Source organism: Notothenia coriiceps, unplaced genomic scaffold (assembly GCF_000735185.1).
Source record: "Notothenia coriiceps isolate Sejong01 unplaced genomic scaffold, NC01 NC01_scaffold00022880, whole genome shotgun sequence".
NCBI classification, from domain to species: domain Eukaryota; kingdom Metazoa; phylum Chordata; class Actinopteri; order Perciformes; family Nototheniidae; genus Notothenia; species Notothenia coriiceps.
Window position 1 is genome coordinate 12,055 of NW_011355581.1, and position 21,981 is coordinate 34,035.

The following is a 21,981-nucleotide window of genomic DNA, read 5'->3' on the forward strand; positions in this document are numbered from 1 at the left end:
CACAATTAAAACCGTCGACTAAAAACTCAATCAGAATCAAATTCATTTACCTTCCGTAGTCAACGGGAAGACAACGACAGCCGCAAATGGTATCGCTGTCGGTTAACAGAAGCTGCCTGTGTAGGGTCCCCTTTGGGGTCCGTACACAAACATGAGGACCACATTTTTACACACACAACCACGACACACAGTTGACTGGACAGATTACTTACAATTGAGAAGAAGGGAGACTCTGATGCGAAGTTCAAGGAGACAGGTAATTAAACCTGGTAGTATTGTGGTAGGTTAATTTTTAGTTATTTGCCTCCCGAAGTCAACCAGTAACAGAGAGTAGGGTATCTATGACTCGGGCGACTGGAGACCGGCAATCGTCTGTTGACCCAAACTAAATTTCTGAGGACTCTGTGGAATTGGTGTGTCAACCTCGTGCCTAGATTTGGTGTTCGCACACACACACACACACACACACACCCACACACACCACACACACACACACACACACACACACACACACACACACAACACACACACACACACACAACACACACACACACACACAACACACACACACACACACACACACTAACACACACACACACCACACACCACACACACACACCACAAACGTCTCGCAGGTGATAGGTACTGCCAAGCGTCCTAGATCTGACACCTCCCAGTCGGTAGGTAGACACTCCACTCAGTGTAAATGACATCTATCTAAAAAACGTCTAAATTTGTCTTTCGATGTGTAAAACCGAAGTGGTAAGAGGTTCGGGGTCTCAATGTTTGTCAAAATTCCCGGATACTACGTGTAAAAGTCCAATTAAGAATAAAACCCAGAATGACACTGTACAAATGTACGAAATTACAAACTTTTCGAGAAATAAAAAGAGTTGACCGGACACGACGTCCGTGAAGAAAAGTGGGAGACAGACTTTGGTCTCGGGTCAGACGGAGACTAACCAATTTGGCGCATTTCTACAGGGCAGGGAATCGGGTAGTGAATGCTACACAAATTCTCAATCGGTTATCTTCGCTAACACAATGCATCACTACAGTACCTTCATTTTGTTCTCAGATTAAGCGTTACAAATTCCATCCCCCCTCTCACACCCTCTCTTTGAGGGAAATAGCACTGAAACTCCGTAAGAATCGGAACCTGTTGTTTATGATATATTGTGTGTTTCGTATCATACCCGGAGAATCTATCGATAAAAGCTCTTTTTTATATCAGGGATTTTTTAGACTACGGACTCAAGGACACTTGTATAAGTCTCATTACCCAACCGTTAATTTTTTTTGGAGTTTTCAATTTGCGAAATTACAAAAATTTTTTCCTGTAGATATTATCCATTACACACACGAAAGCTACCGACACCAGCCCCAGCTTTGTTTACAATCAACCAAGTTTATTATGTTCGATAGAGTCCAGTTGAATAGTACATTTTACTAACGTTTTTGGTTATAACTACGTAATATAGGTGTCGACTAACCCTTGTTTACAGGTATTTGTATATACTGTTATGATTGAGTTTTTCTTATGTACATTTCTATATCAAGGATCTAATATTTAGTTTACAGGTCTACAACCTCTCTTCACCACTCGTCTAGGTATTTTTGTCAGTATAAAACCAGTACATTTCGATAATCACCAAAGACCCTTTTACAAATACATCTCTGACCTTTATTGAACAAAAAGAGGTTTATTAGTAACCTGTCATTGTGATAATATATTTGTAGGTAAGTAAAATTTAACATAACCCCATCTCCTTCTTTGAACGTGTTTGTTATGAGTTTAGACCCTTTTATTTTAGATTTATGATTAAGGTAACTCTCTTTTATATATCTATATGAAGTATTCCTACTTGCATTGGGAAAGTCACAATCACGGAACGTGTCAAGATGACTTAGCTCACTTTACTTTAATAGTCTCACTAGTGTAATACCCGAGACGTATTTCCTATACTTTAAATAAAATTGTGTTGTGTACCGAGGTCTAATTGAACGGGTAAACTACTAATAGAGTAATAATTACTCGTACAAATGACCGGTGTCACTCTACTTACGTCAACAAACCGAGATAACTGCCACATATAGAAAAATTGTTTGTTGTACAACTCAACGGGAGTCGTTTTTAGGGGTACGAACAAAAGGACCTCACTTTAATGGTTCCTAATACGAAAAAGAGGTTGTTTTGTCAGTTAAAGGTCCCATGTCATGCTTTTCTGGTTATTACCCGTCCCCTTGTGTGTTATGTAGCTTTTTCTGCATGTAAACGTTCTGCAGAGTCACAAACCCTCAAAGTACAGCCTGTAGCGAGTAAAACTCTAACACAGAAAAGACCTGTCTATGCAGTGTTAATTTTGGCAGCTATTTTTGAGTTAGTCTTAGTCTTAAGTAAATGGAGGGCTATCAGTTGCCTTCTGTTGCTGTCGCGTTTCCATAGCGACAGCCAATTGTCTTGACGACACATCCCAGGGGAAACCCCAGGCATGTGTTTGTACTCCTGCGTGTAAATGTGTGTGTGTGTGTGTGTCAACTGACCTGTCTAATGATGTTAACTCTTCTTCCCTCTGAGACTACGCTTCATTTCCTCTTGTCATTAATTTGGACCTCATCACCATCAATTAAAAATCAAATAAACGGAGAGGCTTCAGTTGTCTATTTGTCTCTCATCCATTAGATATGAGCCTCGCTTGACCTCTGGCCGTTAGAGACAACTGGGTTTGACTTTAAAGACTCTGAGACACACTTAACCACACAGTTGGAGCACGGATCTAACACGTGTGTGTGTGTGTGTGTGTGTGTGTGTGTGTGTGTGTGTGTGTGTGTGTGTGTGTGTGTGTGTGTGTGTGTGTGTGTGTGTGTGTGTGTGTGTGTGTGTGTGTTTGCAGAGCTCCACTATCCCATGACGGTTCGGCAGGATCAGACTGTGGAGGGTCAGCCATCATCTGTCGAGGTGAGTCACATTTACTGTAGATAGATTTTTGCAGATTTAAACAGAAAGCTACACATTTTGGCTTTCACATTCTCCAAGCCCCAGAGTTAAAACAGTTTTAAAGGGGCCCTATGATGCACATTTTCAGGTTAATTTCTTATTTTGTGTCTCTACTGTGACATGTTTACATGCTTTAATGTTTGAAAAGCTCTTTATTTTTCTCATACTGCCTGTGCTGCAGCACTTCTTTTCACCCTCTGTCTGAAACCAGAGCCCAGTCTGCTCTGATTGGTTAACCGCGTAAAGATGTCCCGTCCCTTAGCCCATCACTTACGATGTGTTTAAGAGTTAGCCAATAGAAGCGATTGTGTTACGTAGTGATGTCATGGAAGTAAACAAAGGAGTCCTATCGCAATGTTTAAGGTAGGGGGGAGAGTGTGGGAGAGAAACTCCCTTTATCGTGAACTTTGAGATTTTAGCCTTTGGACAAAAATCTATATAACACACAAAGCATAGTAGGGCCTCTTAGAATAGCTATTTTCGAGAAAAAATATAGTCCCTAAAAAACTCTGATGCTGAGTTCTGTGAACTATGCAGAGTAATGGGTTGGCAATTTAAAAAAAACTACAAAGTTAAACGCTTTAATGTTTTTTAAAAAGACATCTATTAAAGGTAATGTGTGTGCTTTCGATGGCTGTGGTCGGGTCGAAACAAAATGTTAGTTGGTTCAAATAATACAAGCTATCTCAGGTCAACTTATCATGTAAAAATGATTGCAAAACCAATATTGATGCATTATATCCACAGCTGATTGGGAACAAATGTGCATAAACATATATGAAATAACTAACTCAAAAAGAATACATGTAAAGATTATAGTTCTAGATTATAAATCAAATGTCCAGATGTTGGAGAGAATGTGGTGAGCAGATCATAAAACAGTCATATTTTGGTCATGTAAAGCTATTAGTGGTTTCTGGGAAAATGTTATGTAGAGAACTGAAATAACTTGTTTTTCTCTCCAATAATCATTGACAGTACACTATTATATAAACTCCATTCATTTAAATTGTATTGGGGTAGAGGAAGAAACTTGCACAAACAATATCTCAAATCTGGGAAAATAAAACTAAATTACTAATTCCATTAGAGAAAATATATAATATATTCATAAGGATGAACTAACCCTTTCAGTGTTTGCTTGCACAGTTCTACTGATCGAGTGAAAGTGAAATTATCAGAGTGATCACATTATGGGCCTGCATAAAGGATATGAAATTATTTTAACACAAACAGCATGGCTCAGATTAACTTGCCATTTAGATGATTATCTGCTTATTAATGAGCATGTTTACTGCACAGTGAGATGAATGCAGTTGTTTGGCTCTATTTGACGGTGTATATCTTTTTAACAAACAACATGTTGAGTCTGCTCCTCAGCACAATCCCCATGCTTGTTTCTGGAGTGAAATTACCAAGATTATGCTTTTTCTCTATATTTGTCTATTCACAATATTAACATCACTAGAATTCTACAAAATGTTTAATATTGAACTTTTTATCCTTGTTACTTTAGGGTAAATTTGTATTTATCTTTACAGTTTACTAACATTTACCATAATTTGTACTTTTACCGTGCTTCGCTATGTTAGCTAATGTCATGTAGTTTATGTAGGCCTAAATCCTTCACAATTCTAGTGTCTCCATAAGTTTTAAATCAGATAATGGTCATATGCAGTGGCGGACTGGCCATCGGGACGTTCGGGACGAATCCCGATGATCCGGTACTGAAGTGGGTCGGTCGGACGATGTGGGCCGGTCGGATAAGTCACTAGAACCCCCCCCCTGTTGACAATTTACTAGTGGTATTTACTTGTGGTACCGAGCTGGGCCGGTCTGATAAGTCACTAGCATCCAGCCCCCCCCCACCCCCCGTTGACAATTTACTAGCGGTAACAAAGTGAGCCGGTCAAGAGTCCCGGGCTGATTTTTAGCCCATGGTCATATTTCTTGTATAAAATGATTTATTGTAAGTAAAGAAGAACTAACAAAACAGTAATTGTTTGAATTTACAAGTTTGATGTCAATCTACCTGTAGCTCATATTGCTAGCTAGCTGGGAAGCTACTAGCAAAAGAAACTTAAAGGTTTTACTGCCACAGGAAAAAATGAGACTTTTGAGATTGGCGTTATTATTACTGATATTTACTAAAATAGCATAGGTTTTATCTAGATTACAAGCATTTGCTGAATTAAATGTTTTAATTTCCAGCCTTTTTAAAACCTTTCTTTGCCCCTACAAGCTACTTAGCTCAACCTTAGCTTAGTTAGAACATAAGTTAAAATAAGATTTAACCTACCAAACCATGTCTTACAATAATTGTTAAATGTGGTTCACCAAATGTAATGGTGTTTGAACAAGAATTGTAAAACAGTCATTAAATAACGTTTAATTTTGTTTGAGAACAATAGCAGTTATATAAACGGGTTTGCAGTGACCACACATCTGGCAATGATGCAGTTGATTAGAAAATTAGAAAAACAAAAACAGCCTTAATTTGCCCACTTCACTTTATTCATTTTAAAATCAAGTGACTTTTATCTGTACTGATTTCAAACCGTTTGAAGTGGAACTTCGCACTAATGTGCAAACATGTACTTAATATTTATAATGTGTTTTTGCTTGCAACAAAAGAGAGAGGTTTTTCTCTCTGTATACTGTTTTATCAGAATACTCTCACCATAAATTGAGAGAAATGTATTTGAAATGATGTTTCTCTTTCCAAACTGATTGCCGCTACTTCGCTGTGAATACCATTTAAATAATGTTTTGAGTTCAAAAATACATTCTTCCACTTGAGTGTGAATGCAGGAATTCCTCAAAAGCTGGCTTGTATTGTCATTATCACCAGTTTGTGTGTGTGACTAGTTGAGTCATCACATGTAGAATGTCATAAACAAAGGGTGGTGTGTGTAACTGCCTGTGTTTGTATAGGATATCAATCAATCGATCAATGTTTATTTATATAGCCCAATATCACAAATGTTACATTTGTCTCAGAAGTCTTCACAGTTTGTACAGAATATCAGTATGACAATACGACACCTTCTGTCCTTAGACCCTCACATCGTACAAGGAAAAACTTCCAGAGAAAACCCACAGTTTAATGGGGAAAATGGGAGAAACCTCAGGGAGAGCAACAGAGGAGGGATCCCTCTCCCAGGACGGACAGACGTGCAATAGATGCCGTGTGTAAATTGAAGAGATAATACATTTTACAGCATATTTACCAAATGTTTGGAAATGCATGTGTTTATAATAAGAAGATGAATCCACGAGGTTGTCAACAATCCTGTGGGAGCCATCAGGGAAGTAGTCCTGAGAGCCCGGCAGGACCACAGTGATAGGTTCAGCCACGACTCAAAGTCCAGGAGTCAAATCCAGAACTCAGGATAGAGGATCCAGGACTCAGGATCCAGGACTAAGGATCCAATATGGGTGTTTGTGCTGTTTTCCTCTCTATAGGAGGCTTACAATTCTATGATTGTATGGCTTGAAACATCATAAAAAACTGCTTTACTGTGTGATGAAAAATCCCTCTATCAAAGACCCATGTCAGAAATACAGAAGCTAAAATAAGCTATTATCTAAGTTTTTCACCTTGCATCAATGACAAACATGTGATTTTCTCGCTTTTCTTGTGCCTTGTATGATGCAGGGTGGCCAGAATCCGTCTAACGGCAGTGTGGCCGATAAAATAAGCGGCTATGATATCGGCCAGCTGGCTACCTCCTCTTTGATGGGTGAGACACACACACACACACACACACACACACACACACACACACACACACGCGCGCGCGAACGCACGTACAATACCAGTTCTAGTTCATGTTGTGTTTCATTATGAATCCAATATATGAGGCTGGATGAGCAGCAAGCTAGGAAATTGCATTAGTAACCGTTGGAGATTCTTGGTGTAATTTTCCATCTCCTTCATGCTTTTTCTCGCTCTTACTCATATGCTGTAATGCCAGTGTACCCAGAGAGGCATGAGTGAACAATCAGGTAGAAGTTCACACATGTTTTCTCCTCTCATTTGATTTTCTCCCTCGCTTTTGATTTTGGCATCCACTACTCTACATCCTGCGTCTGCCTGCCTCATTTCCACTTCTTCGGGAAGGTTAATTATGAGACCTAATGTGTTATGCTTTGCTGAACTTTTACCAGTGAAAGTTCCTCTATTACCCTGACAGTATAATTATGAAGGCTGTGAAAACCTCATGAATACATTACATAAATACAGACATTCAGGCAGACAGCTGAGGGGCTGACACCTGCTCTGAGACTTACAGAACCGGTCCAGTAAAAAATAAATTGAAAAAGCTTTTTGACATTTACTCAGACTCAATCGCTTTTCAGTCATCACGTTAATTGGCGGAGCAAGTTCTGCTGAGTTGTGCAATCACAAAGTGCAACTGACAACCTTACTGCTCAAATCAGATCACACTGTGCAAACTCAAATATTGTTGTACAAATATAATTACCGTAATTTTCGGACTATAAGGCGCACCTGAATATAAGCCGCAGCAGCGGAATACCACTCTCGGTTCCACTTTTACTTTTGCGCGCTACCTGTCTCACTCTTTTCCGGCCTCCAGCTTTTCCTGCTGGAACCCGCCGCTTAAAGGTGGGGGTCCGCGGACCGGCCATAGAGCCCATAGAGTTAAAGGTGTTGGCCGTTAGCTGTAAAAATCCATAGATTAGCCGCACCGTTATATAAGCCGCAGCGTCGAAAAATAGGGAAAAAGGCGCGGTTTATAGCCCGAAAATTACGGTATACTAAGACGAATAGATTGCTACATTTGTTCTCTTTTTCATGATGAGGTTTGATAGATGTATCACGCCAATGGGATTTTATTAACAGCAAACGGCTAAAGCCCACACATTTAGTAGTGTTGAAAAATCCCGAGGGTTTATCACTATGACATTATTCAGGTGCTCAACAGATTTCATGCAGACCCAGCATGAACATGCTGATCAAATATAATGGCCATAGCAAATAGATATTTTCCACGTACAAGTTGAACATTTGGTCTAATCAGAAGGCCATCAACTAAATTAGCCATTAAACGTGAAGCACTTTGTTGAAAATGGTTCACTGTTTCGAACCTGGTGTCCTTATAGTTTAGGTCGTTTTTGGTTGGCTAGGTAAAACAATGACACAAATTTTACTCAGGAGACCAGAGTTTGTGAAACTAAAAGTAAACACGTTGAGTAAATATAAGTTAAGCTAGGTTAGTCCTATGCTACGTCACATATTTAACATCATAACTACACGCAATTATTATCTTAAATATTTGTATCTAAACCTAACCAAGCATCTAGCTGTGATACCTCAGTTATGAAAGCATGACACTGAAAGCATGAGTGGTCTAAATTCAGCACAACATCACTACTGCTAGACCTCCGCATGTTAGCATGCTTATGTTAGCATTCAGCTAATACCACCACTAGACCATAGTACAAACTCACAGAGCTGCTAGCATGGCTGCTGACTGTCTAATAGTGTTTGCCAAATGTCATGTTTTTTTTTGTTCCACCGTCACGGTTGCAGCTTTGACTATTTTAGTTCATTGTTTCAGCCCACCTGAGCTTGAAACTAACACTCTTTTCTTGCTAACAGCATTTTACAGCACTTGCCCATTTTACCCTTTTAGGATGTGATTGAATCTGATTTTTCTCGAATTATTCCCATATTGGCTGGTAAACAACAAAGCTCTGAATGCAGCACCTACATCTTTCATCTCACTTCATGTTTGTCCATCTGTCTGTGTTTGTTCCTCCGCTCTGTTTCTGCACAACATACAGCAGGGAGTCACGCCTCACATAATGCAATAATGCATTCTGTCTATTTTTGCAAAGGGACTTATTCCTGACTGACTCTGGTGTCTTCATTCAAACGTGTAGCCATGTGTATACTGTAGCAAAACAGTACACAAGACGGAAAAATTCAATCGTTGCTTACAGCATACAATCATTAACTGGTTTCCTAACTCACCGGTTTCTCCTACAATTAGAGCTCGTTAATAAATTAGAACAATGTTAAGCAAGTACACATGGATGGAATAGACATTCCTGCATGGCTATGACACACATTGTTTTGTTTTACCAATAATTATTTTTGTTTTCTGCAACCCCACAACCCCACCTACCAAAGGAGGCTGTTTGGGGAAAAACACAACATTATTGGTGATACCCTTCATTAAGATCCAGGCAATCCTGCCCATAAATCTAAAAAGAAAAAGTCTCTAAAGACTGGCTATAGCTGGGACATTACAGCTGGACTTTTAAAACATTTTTGACTGGTTACATTTTATGTGACACAAATGTTGGTGACGTGCAATAGTGCAGATTTAGCAGCTAACTTTTGCGTCGGACATTGGCCTCAGCAGTTTGAAAAGATCCATAACAGAGCTTGTGAATACTTACATTTGGCAGGTGGCTAGAAGCTAAACTCTTAATGAAAATCCACTCAATAACCTTTATTATATATACAGGTTATGTGTATATGCTGCCCCTAAGTGGCCCAAATAAATCAGTTAACGCAGTTTCATGCTAACACACCTAATATAATGCAATCCTTTTCATTTTCTTCAAACTGGCAATTAGACATTTTTCTATATTTCTTCTTGTATACGAACAATAGAATGGAATTCATATAACTTTCATTCATAGTTGGAAAGAATAATCAACTGCAATATAACCCTATGAGGCCAATATACTGTAGGGACATGCAGTTTCAGTTTTCAATACTATATTGGCTGTACTATAGCTACTAATCAGCAGAGAAATTGGCTATCATGCTGCTTCCCTCTGAATTCGGACACATGATTATTCTGTGGCCTGCGATGTTTGCCAAGTATGATTTGCTCCTTTTTAAAACTGAATTGTGGACAGTAATGCCAAAATATCCAATTTATACAACAAATGGGATTTGTTTCTGTGTGCACATGACTTGAATAGATGCAAACATAGCTTCCTCACCATTGAGCCAGAACAGAGCCTCATTACAGTCAACACAGTGTGAGCGCAGAGTGAGAAAGCACATCCTCTGGGTGTTGGACTTAAACAGAAATACCACGTAGGGGTTTCTTTTCTCTTTCAATTAGCCAAGGCTCTATTACTTTCCCGCCACCCTTATAACCTTCTCCTTGTTCTGCTTACTTTACTTACTAACTTTAACCTTTCCTCCTCTTTCTCTTTTTACATTTTGCCTTTCAACCTTTCCTTTTGGCTCGCCTCTTCATTTCCCAAGACCTTCCTGACCTTGTCTCCTGTGATTAAAAGAGATGATGGCTCCTTTGTAGACTTGCCCAGTGATTACAGGTTATGAATAACATATTACTGCAGAGATTAGATACTGCTCGACAAGAGTCCATTTAGTTAAAGCAACAGGGCTGCAAATTTGAGTCAGTCACAATAATTAGGGCCTGAGATTTCACTTGGACTTTTCTTACTGAAAAAATGCCCTTATCTATTTCTTAATGGATGCAGTTCTGATTAGATTTAATTGAATGTTCACAGTCGGCACCAAGCACATACAGAAAATATATTTTGAGCCTTATAGAAAGTGACAGACAGACCTTGAAACGTCACGTTGCTTGAGTTGTTTATGTTTAATTATGTTCTAGACAAAACTAAAGTCATGTAAGAGGCAGTACAACTGCAACAAAGTCAATGAAAAGATGCAGATTGGTGCCAGTGTTCTGTTGGACCCACCTTAAAGAGGCACCGTTGTGCTTTTTGGGGCAATCCTTTTCATTTAGTGTGTTATATTGTTTGCTATGCATGTAAATAGACTGCAAAGGCTAAGAGGGTTTTCTCTCCACCCCCCTGCCTGAAACGCCTCGATTGGACACTTTGTTTACTTCCGTAACATAATGACATCTATAGGTAACACTTGCGCTTATGTTGGCTAGTGCTCCAACACATTGTAGGTGATCATCTCTAAGCCAATCACAACAGAGCCGGCCAGCTAACCAATCAGAGCAGACTGGGCTCTGGTTTCAGACAGAGGGTGAAAAGAGGTGCTGCAGCACAGGCAGTATGAGGAAAAATAAAGAGCTTTGAACATAAAAGCATGTACACATGTCACAGTAGAGCACAACATACAAATATGAACCTGAACATTTGCATAATAGGGCCCCTTTTTAAAACCACAATTTATGCACTGTTACTTTTTTATTTGTTTGTTTACGTTACGCTACAGTTAACACTGCCATTTTAAAATTCAGTATTCAGAGAGCTGATGGACTTTTTAAAGACATAACTTTCCCACAAAGCTTTTAAAACAGCTCTGGCATTCAACAAGTTTTACTCAAGTCTAGTTTAACCAACTAGAGCTGGAAATGAATTACAAAATTAAAAAAATGTGTTATGCCGTTATTACATTTAAATTTGTGGAAATTGAAATTTCTTTCATATCAAGTTCTAATAATATTTTTTTTCTCTTTCAGTCTACTATTAAATGACCTTCATGCAGCGCTGCTGAAGTGCAGCCAGTTATGAACAATTACATTTACAATCGTCTCCAAAATCACCTCTGGTGATGTCATTTCCAATCTTCTCCAATTACATTTTTTATGGAGCTCCATATTGGAATGCACAAGCAGAAAGAAAAGTGTTTATTATGCTGAAAGTGTAGAATTTCTATTCAAGTATTACAAAACAAATGTTATTTGTATCCCATCTTTCATACAAGAAACGCAGCACAAAGTGCTTTACACTGAGGGAAGACAGACAGAGAATTAACATTAAAACAGGGATTTAACGCCACTAAGATAAAAAAACATGATACAAAGAATGCATAATATAAGATGGTCAATAAAACCCACTGAAACATTTAAAATATTAGAGTTAGCCCCCATATTTACCAGATCAACACTTCAACAGGATCAAAATGCTCCATTCTCTTCTTTCTATATCAGGATTAGATATTAGATTTTCTGAAGTATTTTCCCTTAAGTACACTCTACATATAAAACCATTTTATTCCTCCATGCGTCTTCTTTTTCCATTTCCATTTTCCCGTCCATCGCTGTTTTTTTCAATGTTCTGCCCTCTTCCATCCTCTCCTGTCCACCCCTTCATGTAGCCTGTCACTTTATCTCCTCCCCTCAGATTGTCCCCTTCTTCCCTCTGCTACCACACTTACTGTATGTCCACCTAATCCACTTTATCAACATGTGTCCTTCTATCTGTTCCCCTCATTTAGGAGTGGTGGCCACAATAAAGGAGCACATCACCAAGCCGACGACGATGGCCCAGGGGCGCGTCGCCCACCTGATTGAGTGGAAGGGTTGGGGTGGAGGAGGCCAGGGTGGGGGGGGCATGGGCAAATGGACCTGCGGGGGGGTGAGTGCTGAGCTGCAGGAGGATGAACAGTTCTACTCCCAAATGACGGACGAGATCAAGGAAGCTCGCTTCGCCGCAGGTGAAAATAAACGAGGGAATCAAAGTGAAGAAAAATAAGATGTTGGAGATGAAGTGTCGCTCAAATCCCTCGGGTTGTGGTTTCTGTTAGATTATCTTGTATAGAGGGAGCATCTACACAAATCAATAGTCCTTAAGACGAGCCATGACAGTGACTCGAATCGAGCGCACTTATTGGATTTCCCCTTGTTTGTGGAGGAAAAAACAACTGGGGGTAGACTTCAGAGAAAAGGAGCACTAAATGTGTTTGTTTCACAGGAGTGGCGGAGCAGTTTGCCCTGGCAGAGGCAGCCATGAATGTGTGGTCGATGACCGACAGCTTAGAGCAGCCCCCCACCAGTTTACAAGGTTGGTCCTGTTAAAGGAGCTTCTTTTGGTCCTTATTTTTCTCTTTTCATTGTAGTTTCCTCCATGGAGGGAACAGCGAACTTTGCAGATCCATTGTTTCTGAATACAAATCAAGCAAAAGATTAAAACATTGACTTTAATATCAAAGTCCTTATTGGATCTTCTTTCTTCAACAGCAAGGATAGGGTTTTGAGGCAAATAACACGAGACTGAATAAATTGCTGCACATCATAATTGATTTTATGAATGCTACGGGAATATATGACATGACAATAAATTGTAAAGCATGTCTTAGGAAAGGTGTATATATATATATTCTTAAAGACCTGGTTTGCACTAACCCACAGGAGTAGAAAGATCATGAGCAGGATGTGTGCAGCTGTTAATTCTTTTCAGTTTTTTACCACACTAAGCACTGATGTATTGTCATACTTTCCGAGACTGTTGAATGCAGAGTGACATTTCTCCACAGTTAAAGTTCTGCCAGGAAATTGTGCCAAAATATCCAAGGTCCCTTAGAGGAGGGACCTTGTTGACTTAGCCATGACTCTTCATCCAGCGTTAATCACTGGACAAAATGTACCATTAATATTATTAATATACATTGAGCTTAAAGGGGTCGTTTGAGTTGTTTGCGGTTGGGTTGTTAAAGATACTCATCCATTTCCTACGGTAGCAAAGTAGTGAATTCACGCGGCAGTAGCCTTTCTTGCGGCAAGGTTAGTAAATATTCTAAATATGGCAAACACCTTCACATTTAAAGGTAGTCCTTTTTTAGGTGGCTTGAATACATGCGTTTTGGCTGCTGCCGCCTTTAACAGCGGTACATTGCTTAGCTTACATGATGGATATCCTGTTGTCTCCAAAACTGGGTGTGTGCAGACCATTACACTATGTACTATAGGTAATACAGAACGGGCTATAGAAAAGTATGATAATGCTAGCATCGTAACATGCATTTGTATTTATTTTTGTTTTGAGTATTTCTTTACCAAATCGTAGCCATTAGCTAGAGAAAATGTCAAAAATAAATCTCAGACAGTATTGCCATCAGTAAAAATATTTCTAATTGTAATTCTTATTTAAAAACACGTTGTAAAGCTTTTGTTGAAACCTACTTACAAAATGATATTTTATGATGTATTATATATTGTAGGTTACTAACTGGAGAATATCCACTGTATTTCAATATCTCAAAAATGAGTCCTTGCACATATGCCCCTTGTGATTTTACAGGATTTGCCATACAGAAATAGCTTTCTCATGGGATAAACACTTATAAAAGCTACATGCAGCAGCTGCTTCAGAGTAAGTGTCACTTTTTTAAATTAAATTCAAGCACTGAGAGCATCAGTGCTATTTCTATGATATATCAGAGTGAAGAGCTTTTGAATCCTCTTCAACCCAAAAGGTCCCAGCTGTTTGGAAAATGATTTCTACAGTTTTTCATGTAGCAACCATTCCACTGACACTTATTTTCCCTCCTCAGCAGCACACAGCCACTTCCTGTCACAGTTCCTGCTGGACGGTGGAAGTCTCAGCGTTCCTCAGCACCTGTACCACATCCACGCCCAGACTTATGGCGACAACAGGGGGGCCAACCTCGTCTTTCCCCCAGCGGTGGACCCATGGGTGGACCCCATTTCCTCGACGTCCAACAGCCACCAGGACAGAGGTCGCCCCCTGCAGGTGGACAGAGGCACTGTCACTGCAGAGGCTGCCGTCAGACACGTGGACAGCAGCTCACTGTCCGAAGATGACGTTTTCTATAACTAGCAGGCCTGCAATCTTGATGCCAATCTCTCAAATGAGCCTTACTGAGAGGATTTGAGCCAACAGCAGGGACTGATTTGAAAGATAAACACAGACATCTGTGAGACATCTCAAGAGGCTATTTCTCAAATGACCTGTCTGGGCCCGGTCCTCAGAAACAGAGAACCCAGATTGTATTTTCTCCCCTGTCCAGTTTATACTTTTGTGAATGTACATAGTTCGATTTTAATTTTGTATCCAGTGTACATTACACACTTTCATATTATAGGTAGAACTGAACTGTGAAGAGTCAAAAGATACTGGTGTTAAATATCTTGCTAATAAACATCAATTTTAATATACGAGCTGTCCAGTGCTTATTTTTTCTTCCCATTGAAGAATCAAACACAAGTCCAAACTAAAGCAGAAAATATGAAAGAAAGTTTTTTATCTTGAGAAAAGTCCATTATCTTGGACCATACCCCCGATTAGATATATTACAAATATGTTTCTATCTGAGAGCGAAGGGTGAATTGGTGTGGAGAAAAGACGAGTGTAGAGAATCGCAAAGGGAGATGAAACCGAATCAGAGTGCGTGTGGTCGGTGTGTTTTTCAGCTTTACATCAGGCAGCGTGGCTGAGTATTTCACAGTGAGGGATGGTGGGATAATGGAGGTGTCGGCGTCACTGGTCATGGTTTTTTCTTTAGCATGGGTTCACACAATTTCCGGGACATTAATCTGAACATTCGATCGGCCATTCAAAAATAAGTTTATCTTGGGAAAAGTACTAATATAAAGAAATGAAATGTGCAATAAATAAAACAGATTATGATGTAATGGCTGATATTTTTCCTCGTTGGAAAAACTGTCAAAGATTAACATTTAAAGAAAACTTTATGGATACTTGATTTCCTCTTTCACATCTTATTTGATGTTTTTAGCCATTAGTCGACACCACAAGTGTTATCTTTAGAGAATATATACACTCAAGATGTTTTTGTTAATGAGTATTCACATTTTTTCCTTGGTTTTGATGAGTACACCAGAAAAGCAATTAGAAATCATTTGGACTGCACTAAAGATTTGATTAAGTTGAGCAGGAACGTTGTTACCAAGGCAACTGTCCTGTTCATGATGTGAATATGAGAAATCACTTAATATCGTTACCTCAAAGCCACTATGAAAAGAATAATGCAATTCATTTTCTTTTGATAGAACATTTCAGGGTTGGTTCACTGGTGCAGTTTACATGTGTTGGGGGTGGGGGGGTATATTCATGTATACAATATCACAGGGAACCTTTTCTGATGCTGCCACTAGGGGGCGTCAACGCTAGGCATTTTAAGATTAAACACATGGCAGTTTTAATTTAGGACTCAAAACCTTTCTTGAGACATTTTATTTGAAGTATTGTGGTGGAGTGTGCATCGAACTGCCTGCATCACAACATGATGTTGATAACACTTTTTCGATTTTTTCGTTGCCAGGCAATACAGTATGTGTTGACTTTTTTCAAAGAAAGTTTCTAAGGTCTGCAAAAAGATGTATTAAGTCATTATATTTCATATAGCTGAACATACAGTGTTACGTACAGAAGACAGATTTTTTCCTATTTTGGAGCCAGGATAGCATACAGGCATGTTTTTGTTCAGGGATTCCTGGGTCCCACTCGCAGTGAGGGGGCAGCTAGCCGATTGGCCAATACAGAGCGTGGTGCACGCGCTGGAGTGTATGGTTTAGCTACGACTGAAATAAATTGAATCCAAGGGCTGAAGCAAGAGGGGAAAATCTCTTAATAACACATCAGCAGGGTTACATGGCGTAAATTGGTGCACAAACTTTTTTTTCGGCTTTTGTTTTCAATCCCACATATTCAGGCTTTTCACACATGCTGTTCTCCTTGGTCTTAGAAAGCCTTCACACGGGCAAATCCCAAAGTCAACCAGACTTTAAAACATTGATGTGTTTTTTTTTTCCAAGAAACACAATAATCATCTGGCTTAAAGTTGCCATTGTTACACAAAGCTAAAGTACAAAAGCTACTTTAAAATTCTACAATTTAAAAAAGGATCACATGTTACAACTGCCATTAAACCCAGGAAAATGCAGTCTTTATTGTATAGCCCTGGGTTTAGGTTAACCTGGGTTAATTGTGTTTTGGGTACCTTAGCTAGGGCGTAAATTCTAGAGAGTGACACACAGTGTGAAAAGCACTATTATAATTGGCTTGGCACACTTTTAATATTGCAGTGTCACACAGTGCAGGTTGTGCTATCTCCTGCATGAGATCTTGCAATATAATAAAATGCCAGATAGAAAGCTGTAATAAACGTTTTTTCTCTGAGACTACTCCTCAGTAATGATTGTCGGCAAATATTTTTAATCTAGGATATTGAAGAACTGATGTCATAACCAGAGCCAGGTTTATATTGCAGCTGATCAAGACTGAGATGGTTTCATGTTTACTTAAAAGTAAAAGGTCAAGGGATGAGCTTATTTCTTGTGTGTCGCTTAGATTTCTTTGGCCAAGTCTTCTAATATCCTCTTCATCTGTAGCAGAAAACAGAGAAAGAAATAGGGAAAATAAGTCTTTGAATCCATAAGTAGCCATTATGCCTCCTATAATGTTAACAGATGCACACAGCGACACAGTTTTGTTTACAATTTGCATCCCAACTAGTGACAGAATCAAGCTGTTTGTGTCATTACTTACATTTGTGAGCCAGAATACACACATTACATCATTACCTCTGGCCAGGTGATCAGCCCGAGCAGCCTTCCCCTGTCTGCGACAAACAAGGTCTGAGCTCCAACCAGACTCAGGATACTGTGGGCCTGTGGGATGCAAAGTTTTTTTTTTTAAAGTAACTGATTCCATAAAAGTGGTCATTGTTTTGTGAAATATGCAGAGAGTTTAAACAGAAAATTGATGGCAAGGAATCATACTATGCTCAACTAATTTATGACAAGAGACCAAGCAGCAACCTGCGAGTCTGAAAAAGTACAGTATATCCAATTCAGAAGCACTTTTAACATTCCTTCTAATGGCCAGCAGGGGGCGACACCTCTGTTTGCAAGAAGAAGTCTGATTGTATAGAAGTCTATGCGAAAATCCTACTGTTCCTACTGAATTTGTTAACTCAGTAAACACTTTCCTAATTATATTATCGTCTCCATCTTTAGTTTAGAGTATTCTTCAATACAGCACTAAGTTCGTTTTGTAAATAATGGTCCCATTTAGAGCAAAATAGACAGGTTGCTTCCGCAGAGTTCTACAGCAAAAGCTCAAGTTTTGTATCAAGCCTGTTTTATGCATGTCAAAATTAGCAACACAGTTCATATCACAGTAAAAACGTAAATCACAGATGCGCCTTGTTAGCCAAGCTAGGTAGGGTGAGTGTTATCTAGTAAATTAGCTGTCTTTTCGCTCTTCATCAACTCTACCCTCTGCTCCAAATATTATGGTCACTTTGGGTTCGAAAAAAACAAAACAAGATGGCGACGGACAAGTAGCCAAACATAGGGCTTTTACACGATAGTCCAGTCAATGTGAGAAAGCAAATAAGACTATTTTACAAAGTGCTGAACTTTTCCTTCAAATTCATTGTATAACATTCCTCAAAGTCTTCCTACCTCTTGAACAGTGTTGTGAGGTGATAACAGAACAGAGGTCGGGTGTATGCAGCAGACCTCATCCAGATGTTTCTCCAGAGCCTGCAGAGAACAGCACAAACAATTTCACATTTGTATGCATTTTCTGTCAACGCATTCTCAATCCCAACTCGTCACATATTGACCATCGGTCAGGGCCCCTTCACGTCACCTTATTACGCACTGGGTACCCCTCGAGCGTCAGTTTTCAACGGGCAGGGCGTCCCATAGCAACCTGGTCTCACCAAAATACGTGAAATGAACACGACTCCTTAACACGTTTTGGGGACACGAAATCAAACATCCCCAATGTAAAGTGAATGAGGATCCTTTTTCGTGGTGGACAAGCACATTTCTGCAACGTCCCGCAGTGAGCTTAATGTTGTTTTCTACTCTTATAAAACGTTTTTTAAAATCTACTACTAGAACACGCTCTTGAATAAAGATAGGGAATAACCTCCATAATAAAGTAGATTTTGACGCTCGATGGGTACCCAGTGCGTAATAAGGTTGCGTCAAGGGGCCCTGACCGATCGTCAATATGTGACGAGTTGGGAGTGAGAATGTGTTGTTTCTGTCAGATGCATGCTTGTCATTCAGCAGTATTCAGTACTATTTGTGAAATGAGGAGTCACAGTTGTGTCTATCGCTGAAAACCTTATTACTCTCTCTGTTGTTGGACATTGCTCCAATATGTACTTTAAAACCGTTCTGATAAACAGCTCAATTTTTCTACATTATGCTCTAAAATGGATGTACTTTCATGAAATGAGCTTTTACGTCAGCCAGCAGTCCTGTCTGCACATTCTGCTCTCATCCTTGTTTGACATTCAGTCGATGCCAACTGGATTGTAGAAATCATGGCCTGCATTTTAAACAGCATCACACAGTTCACTCCTCTGCCTTGGTTCTGAACCCTGCAGCTACCCGTCTGACTCCTTGCATCTTTTTACCTCGCTCTCGCAGTGACGCAGGAACATCAGCAGCTCTGCACGAAGAACAAATCCCACAATAATCTGCGACTCTTCAACAGAAGAGAGGAGAGGGAATCAATTTATTTGCCACAGTCTGCTACAAATCCTCTGTTACAAACATGAAAATGTGTTCATGTGATTGCGGCTCAGCTGGCCAACTGACACTTTTTTCACACTTGTCGGCTCCTTATTGAACACTTCACACGGCTGAACTGCTACAGCTTTTGAAACGCTTACAATTTTTCAGCAATTCTCTCAAAAACTCTATTCGGTATCATAGATGCCTGACGTTTCCTTTAGGATCCTGAGGACTTTGTGCCAATTTTCCACACCCTCAAATATATGTTATACTCTTTCTTGGAAAATGTAAACAAAATATGACTTCTTGGCAAGAAAATTGGGGTAAAATACTATCAAATTCTCTCTGCTCACCATGTGAGTCCACCACAGGGATTTGTGAGTCGGTGCTGGTGTTGACAGCCAGTTTGACCTCCACCGGCCCAGCAGCTTTCTGAAGCTTCACTAATATCGCTCCTAAAACCTGTCCCACTGGTGTGGAGGGAAGCCTGCAAAAAAAATTTTTAAAAAGCGGCTGTGTTTAAATGTAAAGATGGTGGTGACAAAAGAGCATCTGACACGTTTGCGCCCAGGTACAAATTATTATGACACTCATGTCGTCACATTCAGAATTATAACTTTTGACTCTGGAAAAACATATTTAAGTTGTGCCTGAGAGTCTAGTTTGCCGCCTCCGCCTGAATGCTGTCGACAAAAAGCTGTGGGTGATAACGACTTGATTTCTATCCAAGCATATTATTAGGGGCTGAAACTCAGTCTGCGTGAGAGACAGATGAAGAAGGAAAAACGTCAGTGGGGCTGCTGATTGCTATCACCAAGGCGGCGTGCTGACATGTATCATGTTCAAAGCACACGTTGAACTAATTTGCATTCTTTTGACATCACCCAGACGACTACTGTTTGAAAAGAATCTCTAAGGTGGAATACATTTCCCACATAAGCCATGTAGCCTACAGAACTTTCACAATGGAAATGAGTTGACTCCTTATTTATACTTTCATTTAGGGCTTTAAAGTCATATTTAATCATTGCAGAAGGAGGAAAACTAATACTAGAAAAGAACCCTCAGTAGAGTGATCTCTACTAGTCTCCTGGACAACAGCAAAGAAGGAGTCGACTCAATTGTCCCTCCAGGCTCCCTTACATTCAAGATGGCAGCGTATATAAGAAAAACTGGGGATTTTTTCATCAGTTGTCATGTTTATCTACAGCGGATTGGCTTTGGAATTAATATTGAGATTCTTTTTGTTTGAAATAAAGCCCAGAATTGTTCAATTATGTCAGTATTTGAGTTACAGCTAAGGTCAACATGCGGCCTGCAAACAACAGACAAGTGTTGTTTTTAGCCTAGCTGAAAATGTGTTTTCTACCAGCTGTTTAAGAGCAGTTAGGAGTCAGCAGTCATGTATACTCATGATTGTTGTTGTTTTTAGTTATGCGCATATTAAAACACTGCCTAGCATTGATGGCCCTTACACTCTGCCCCTCAACGTGAGGTCGGCCCAGACATTAGGGTTTTTTAAATCAACACTTAAAACTCACTTCTTCTCTCTGGCCTTCTAGCCTTTTCTTATCAAGCTCCACTTTTATGGAATCAGCTTCCAGTTTGTTTTCGGGCGGCCGACAGCCTATCCGTTTTAAGAGTACGCTTAAGACCTTCCTTTTGATAAAGCTTATAGTTGATAAAATAACCTAATGAGAGTGCTTTGACGCAGATACGCTGTGCCTCTTCACCTACATTTTGGTTCTTACTCTTTCACTTAAATCCTAAAAACTTGGATCTTATATTTAAAACTAAGGTTATTACTACTCTTTCTATTTTTTCTTTATCCAAAACCTTTTCCCTCCATGACCTCACAAGGTTTCATTGGAGGGAAACAGGTTTGCAGAGGGGCCTTATCCAAGGCCGGGGAGTGTTATGCCGTAGTCACAGCGTACCTCCTTATCCCGCACCAATTCCAACTAAGGCCCCAGCTGGGACCTTGCTCCCTGCGTGTGCCTGTCTGTGTATTTACATGTTCCGATTAACCGAGCCTCCCCCAAATGTTCTTTTTCTTTTGTGTCTATATCTACGCCGGGATCCGGAGTCGAGGCTGATCCTCTTGCTGTGGTCCTGTGCCCTGGATCCTCTATCCTGAGTTCTGGATTAAGTCGTGGACTTCGGGTCGTGGCTGGGCCTGTCTCTGCGGTCCTGCCTGGGTCTCGTCATACTACTTCCCTGATGGCTCCCACAGGATTGTTGACATCCTCGTGGATTCATCTTCTTATTATAGACACATGCATTTCCAAACATTCGGTCTACCTATGCTGTAAAATGTATTATCTTTTCGATTTACACACGACATCTATTGCACGTCTGTCCGTCCTGGGAGAGGGATCCCTCCTCTGTTGCTCTCCCTGAGGTTTCTCCCATTTTTCCCTTTAAACTGTGGGTTTTTCTCCGGAAGTTTTTCCTTGTAAGATGTCTTAGGTCTTAGGACAGAGGGTGTCGTTTTCTCATACTGATATTCTGCACAAACTGTCCTGTTGTATTTACTGTGTAGTAGGGGTGTAACGGTTCACAAACATTTCAGTACGTACCTCGGTTTTTAGGTCACGGTTCGGGTTCGGTACGTTTTCGGTACAGCAGAAAAAATTATCACAAAACATAACATATATATATATATTTTTTATTATTATTAAACTGTGAATAATGTATTCACTCAAATAAATACAAAATATAATAAAATAAACATTAAGGTGC

General features: G+C 39.8%; 2 protein-coding genes across 2 annotated transcripts in view; one reads left to right on the plus strand and one right to left on the minus strand.

Moving 5' to 3' along the window:
- The window catches only part of fam131c (family with sequence similarity 131 member C), a 19,993-nt gene extending 5,098 nt beyond the window's left edge, over nucleotides 1-14,895 (plus strand). The window contains exons 2-6 of the mRNA XM_010781217.1: nucleotides 2,895-2,959; nucleotides 6,657-6,741; nucleotides 12,216-12,434; nucleotides 12,692-12,781; nucleotides 14,271-14,895. Coding sequence (XP_010779519.1) covers nucleotides 2,895-2,959; nucleotides 6,657-6,741; nucleotides 12,216-12,434; nucleotides 12,692-12,781; nucleotides 14,271-14,557 — 746 coding nt within the window. The 3' untranslated portion in view covers nucleotides 14,558-14,895. The remainder of the gene's footprint in view (nucleotides 1-2,894; nucleotides 2,960-6,656; nucleotides 6,742-12,215; nucleotides 12,435-12,691; nucleotides 12,782-14,270) is intronic.
- A 1,067-nt stretch (nucleotides 14,896-15,962) lies between these two features.
- Nucleotides 15,963-19,788, minus strand: LOC104954144 (chloride channel protein ClC-Kb). Its single transcript, XM_010781218.1, has 5 exons — nucleotides 19,593-19,788; nucleotides 19,140-19,210; nucleotides 18,169-18,249; nucleotides 17,284-17,370; nucleotides 15,963-17,085 (listed from the first exon to the last, which is right to left on the minus strand). Exons 2-5 carry the CDS (start codon nucleotides 19,164-19,166, stop codon nucleotides 17,047-17,049), a joined length of 234 nt encoding a protein of 77 aa, XP_010779520.1. The 5' UTR covers nucleotides 19,167-19,210; nucleotides 19,593-19,788; the 3' UTR covers nucleotides 15,963-17,046.
- Between the last annotated feature and the right edge of the window lie 2,193 nt (nucleotides 19,789-21,981).

Coding starts and splice junctions, on each gene's coding strand:
- LOC104954144 (XM_010781218.1), bottom strand. CDS start 19,166: ATGTTCCTGCGTCACTGCGAGAGCGAG. Junction 18,250..19,139: donor TGCGTCACTGCGAGAGCGAG/GTAAAAAGATGC, acceptor TGTTCTCTGCAG/GCTCTGGAGAAACATCTGGA. Junction 17,086..17,283: donor GGCTGATCACCTGGCCAGAG/GTAATGATGTAA, acceptor TTTCTGCTACAG/ATGAAGAGGATATTAGAAGA.